The following is a 5,845-nucleotide window of genomic DNA, read 5'->3' on the forward strand; positions in this document are numbered from 1 at the left end:
TCATTTCTGATTGTGGGTTGATATGTTGATGAAAATATATAGAAACATTATTTATAGACATTTTGGAGTAATATGGACCCGAGAAATCTTATCTTGTCACCAGTGGAAGTTTTGGATATGCACTTCCAAAATAAGCCTAAAGCATTTAAAATTCAGAAATGCATATCCGAATTATGCATAAACAAAATCATGCAAAAACAGAAAATGGACCCATTTTGTTTTGTGCAAATTCAGCATCACACCAAATGAACCAGTCTGTTTTGTGCAAATTTAGCATCATACCAAATAAGATGGTTAAATCGGTACAAATAACGTTGACTACATTAAAGTTAGATATATTATATATGTATTGAATCGTATTGGTTTTACGTTCGTCACGACAAAACATACAAAAAATGACCCGGTAAAATCTAAAATGCGCCGAACAATTCCTCACCGCTTAATTCTAAAACCGGTAAAATCTCCGACTTCTCCCTATTTTCTTCCCTCTCTTGCTTCATCATTTTTTCGAACTCTACAATTCTTTCAAAAAAAGGATCTGACCAAGTGTCCGCCTCTTTTGTATGATGCGCCGTCCACTCACACAACGTAGCCAAAATAGCACACCCCGATTTCAAAAAAACTTGTACAAAGTGGCGCGATCTTAGATACCCGATACAAATGATGCGGCCGGAAGGGTCTATAGGAGGGCGACTATAAAGTGGGAAAAATGTCTTCGAAAATCTAAATCTCGTCAAATCGACACACACCCGGTCATATGCACTTGCTATAAGATGGCCCATCTCAGGGAAGAACATCCACTTTGAAACCGGTGCGTGAGCGGTAAGGGATGGAACAAGGGCATCATGAATTTTATCAAACTTTTCTTTATTCTCATCAAGTCGGGTGTAGAGTTCCCTATACAAAGGCAACTCCGAAATAAGTGTTCAGCGAATAAGAGCGTGGTTCTCTTCTCCTTTACAGAGTAAACCGGCAACGGCCCGATACCCACAATTATCATCGGTCCCCACATAAACTATATTTTCAATATGCTTGTGCATACACAGAGGCATCTCATCAATGGAGATCATCCGTGGTTTTTTAATCGGAGGTGTGCGAGGCGGTTTTCAAATGCGAGTTCCCTTGTTAGCACTACACTTGGATTTTGGGGTAGGTGAATCCGAGATCAACGAATCAACATATTCATGATACGAGGGAGTCCTCTTAGTTGATGTGTCATCTTGGGTAGTCTTCGCCTTTTTAGGAGCACCTTTGGTTTTAACTGGTTGAGAAGGAGATTTCAAATCGGTTGTTTCCAGAAATGCGACATTTCTCAATTGTTCTTTTATGTGAAATTTCATGGTGTCATCCGCTTTAGAAAATCTATCCATGATCTCTTCCAACTCGGTGGTGATGGTTATATTGGATTCTCCCTCTTTCGTCGGTTTGTAATCATCAAAACAAAGTTATTCCCAATGCCCATGTGACGTTATCTTCTTTCTCACATTCCAAAAAAGTGAATCCAACCGAAAATGTCTTCTCAGTAGATGTCACACCAACAATTTCTAGAAGCGGAAGCTTATACTTGTTGGTCTTGTACATCGAATCAATTATAAGGACGGTTGGGAATGTGTTAAACAAGTTGATACTTTCAAGATGAGTCCAAAATATATCACGAACGGTAACATTATCCTCACAAGCTCTGTACCTTGAAACATATTGGTTATCACCCAAAAGTTTAAATAGTTGTTGCATTTCTGACCTAGGACCTTTTTTCTCAATGTTCAGTGTGTAACGTTCATTGTATACCTGCTTGATGTATGAAACACTATCTGGTTTTTTTCGCTTAAAATCGGCAAGTATGTTTCTCGACGCAACTTTGATTATCGATAATTCTGAAATAGCATCCCTCTCTTCGCGTTTTAGCCGACACACAATTGGCTGCCCGTGTAGCTTGGTTTCCAATGCGTGATTATGAAGGCCACAAACGACGCTAAAACGCCACAAACCATCAACCCTACAAGATACACTCAACTTAAACGGACACACACACTTTCTCGATCCCGTACCATCATGCTTTAACTTTCGATTTGTTGGAACATATTTCCAACCCCTCTCACATTTCATCACAACAAAGGCTTGCCTTCTACTAGTGCCATTATCGAACCTTGCTATCACATCGCCAAATCCAAGTTTGCAAGCTTCATTTTGGACCCACTCTAGCAAATGTTCAGGACAAGTAAAAGTCATTTCATTTGTAAATTATGGTCGAACATCCACCGCAATGACAACGGTTTTGACATCGTTAATCACCTATTGTGTCTTAGCATCTTCGTTGACCTTTTCTGGAACCTCTACTGCATCTCTGGCAATATTGTCGGGATGCAGCATACCTAATATGTGCACAAAACCTATAGTCTGTCAAAACTATTTTTTGAATTTTGTAACAAACCTTATTTCGGATATGCAATTCCGGAATAAGTTTGGTGGATTTTGGAAGTGCATTTCTGAAGTGAAGCAGTTTCTTCTTCACAAATCAACACCAATGTAGTGAAATAAGAGATGAAATGAGGAAACTTTACCTCAAATTGTAGCTTTCTATGATCTCTTTGCTATGATGAACCACTTGAAACTTGGTTTGGATACGAAAAAATCATTGAAAATGGTTTGAGGTTTTGGAGAGGGTTTATGTTTTGTGTGGAAGAAAATGAATGAAATAGTGAAGGAGGGAAAATGTATATGAAGGGTTTTTTTGGATATGCATATCCGAAAAAACACCTGACATTTTAAATCCAACGTTAAAATGAAAAAAGACCAAAGATGAGTGTTTTCGGATATGCATATCCAAAAAAATCCAATGAAGGGTGCCTTTGAAAATGCATATCCGAAGGGTATTTTCGGGTTTTCATGGGTGTTTTTCCCCCTATCTGGGTGCAATGAGAAATTCCCTTAGTGGCAGCCTCTTGATAATAATATATTGGGTGAGCGCTTGATAGTATTGAGCGATTTCTCGATACTTTGTGTGAACTCTTAATACTTCATCACGCTCTTGATACTCTTGGTAAGCTCTCGATTCTTCGAGCGAGCTCTTGATACTTTGACGGTCTCTTGATACTTTGGGCGGGCTCTTGATACTTCGGAGGGCTCTTGGTACTCTTAAATGAGATTTTGATACTTCGTCCTACAACGCGACTTGCTCCCTTGTCTCCACTCTTTGTCGTGATATCAAATCCTTCTGTCCAAAATAGGATTAAAGGTACATGGCCTCTCAAGCATGAGGTGCATAAGGGCAAAATATTTTATTGAATCTTAACGAGAAATCAGACATGTACGCAATCACTCAAGCATGAGTCACATAAGGGGCAAGATGTTTTTCCAAGACCAATTAAGAAGTCAGGCATATCTTTATTGTCATGAATTTTCATGTTTGTTCATCTGCTGGTGTATGCTATGAGTTGTACTTGTGTCACTAAAGTCAGGTTTGAAATTTTGTTTCTCAGGGGACAGATGTCGCATGTGATATCCTGGCAACTGGTTCGATAAGTTAAATCATAATCAGCATAATTAACTTGTACAAGATGATGGACTGGAAAAGAAATAAATAACACAATCAATTGGTAACTCAGTTCGATGCAACCCGCACCTACGTCTGGTGGGTTGGATTCCAACCAGAGAAAGGAAATTCAATATTAGTAGCTTAGTACAATTAGTCTTACAAGGAATTTAATTTCCTTCTTGCCACGGACATCTTCAGGAAGGTACTTCCTTAAGAACTCCATGCGAAACACAATCAAAGAGATCTCCCCACCACTCGCTTCCAATCTCCTACGGGTCTCTAGCCACCAATCATCCGCCTCAACCGCTAGCATATGAGTCCCATACCGAACCTTCTTTTCAGGAGTGCAGTCCATGACACGAAAAATCCTCTCAATCTCCTTAAGCCATGTCAATGCGCCATCAAGATCATAAGTTCCCTTAAACACAGGAGGGTTCTCTCTTTGGAAGGTAGCCAAACTCCGAGAAGCAGCATTCTCTCCATCATTCGGTTGGTTCTCCAAAGCTTGAGCCATTGCTTCCAAAGCAGCAGCTATCGCAGCATCATTCCTCCCAGCCATCACAAGTCTTCACTACAACACAAAAGCAATCAGCACAAACAACAATATACGCTTGTTAGACTACACTACGACACGACACATGGTCGGACAAGATCGACCAGGCTTTGATACCACTTATGTAACACCCCAAATATACCCCGCAATCAACAGGAACATCAGAGTACAAAATTTCAAGCTAATAGAACATAACCATTCGGAGCGTCACATTTTTAAACAACAAAATCACATACGTATATCATGCTCAATTACTTAGATACATAACACACATGTAGGAGAACAATATCAAAATCATTAATCATTGTCAGCCAATCAAGTACTTGCATTGCAGCGGAAAATCATATGTCAACAACAATACAACTCATAATATCACGGCCAAACACGACACGATACATCTAAAAAGTCTCATCCTAACATAAGGACAAAGTTTAACAAGGATAAACACAAGAATCCAAAACATAAACAAGTAATCCAACGTTCCCCGAGTGTTACGTATCAGAGCATCGACACACACCGACTCGAGCTATAGGTACATGACTACTCCGCGTCATTACCTGCACGTTACCAACGGAGGGTAACATTCAAACAGAAGGGGTGAGATATCATTCATTATAAAGAAGTGTATGATAATATTCAAAGCGGAGAAATAATCATACATTGGTCACCACTTCTCAACGTATATCACTTACTACTATTCACATCATTCAACATCTTACTGACAACAATAATATCAATCTCAATTAAGGCATACCTAGTCGATTATCACATATGCTCAATGAAACAACCATCAAATCGACACAAGATAACATTCATGTTATGTACACACAATTATTCAACTACGACTCGTCATACGACTTTACTTATGCAACTCAAATAATGCAAATGCATGTGGTAAAACTTCCGTCTCAAACAATTGCCATTGGTCCGTCTCAAACATCTGCCACAAGGGCCGTCTCAAACATTTGCCACAAGGGCCGTCTCAAACAATGCAATGAATGTGACTCAATGATGCACATTCACAATCACACTTAACGACATAATCGACTCGAACAACATAATCTACGTAAACGACATGATCAACTTAAACGACATAATCAATTCCGAATCTCCAATGTCAACAAAATCCAATTCAAGTTAGATTCCAAGAGTTTTCAAAGTTATACTAAGCATATTCAATGGAAAAACATCAATTAGAGCTTTACGTAGGTCCAAACGACACTTGAAAAGGAGTTACGGTTCAAAAGTTACATCATTTCAAAGTTTGGAAAAAGTTTTGTAAAACAGGGTTCGCGGCGCCAACAAAGTTCGCGGCGCGAACTGAGTGAATCAAATATTCCCGAGTTCCTGCCAAGCAGTTCGCGGCGCCAATAAAGTTCGCGGCGCGAACTGAGTGAACCAAATCTTCCTAAGTTTCTGCCAAGCAGTTCGCGGCGCGAACTGGCGATTTTCAGAAAATCCCAAACACAAAAAAAAACATACGAATCCCATCCCAAATCCCCTAAACTCAACCCAATCAAGTTGGAAAACACCAACCATCACGAACAACAACAGAATACATGTTATAATCACAAATACAACACATATTATGGATCTTCTAACATCATAACATCATCAAACATCAATTAAAACATATTTCAAATCATAAAATCATGCATTTGTTCATAAGCCCTAATATCTCTACACACAACTTCCATGGATGCAAACATACAATTAAATCCCACCCAAAACATCATCATACATCCCTTTAGCATGAA

The 5,845-nt window shown here is 39.2% G+C and overlaps 1 protein-coding gene across 1 annotated transcript; it reads right to left on the minus strand.

Annotated features, from left to right (window-relative positions):
- Nucleotides 1-1,434: 1,434 nt before the first annotated feature.
- On the minus strand, nucleotides 1,435-2,229 carry LOC131615010 (protein FAR1-RELATED SEQUENCE 6-like). The gene has a single exon (XM_058886532.1). It carries the CDS (start codon nucleotides 2,227-2,229, stop codon nucleotides 1,435-1,437), a length of 795 nt encoding a protein of 264 aa, XP_058742515.1.
- Nucleotides 2,230-5,845: the final 3,616 nt, after the last annotated feature.

This window comes from Vicia villosa, linkage group LG6 (genome assembly GCF_029867415.1).
Source record: "Vicia villosa cultivar HV-30 ecotype Madison, WI linkage group LG6, Vvil1.0, whole genome shotgun sequence".
Lineage (NCBI taxonomy): Eukaryota > Viridiplantae > Streptophyta > Magnoliopsida > Fabales > Fabaceae > Vicia > Vicia villosa.

Coding starts and splice junctions, on each gene's coding strand:
- LOC131615010 (XM_058886532.1), bottom strand. CDS start 2,229: ATGACTTTTACTTGTCCTGAACATTTGCTAGAGTGGGTCCAAAATGAA.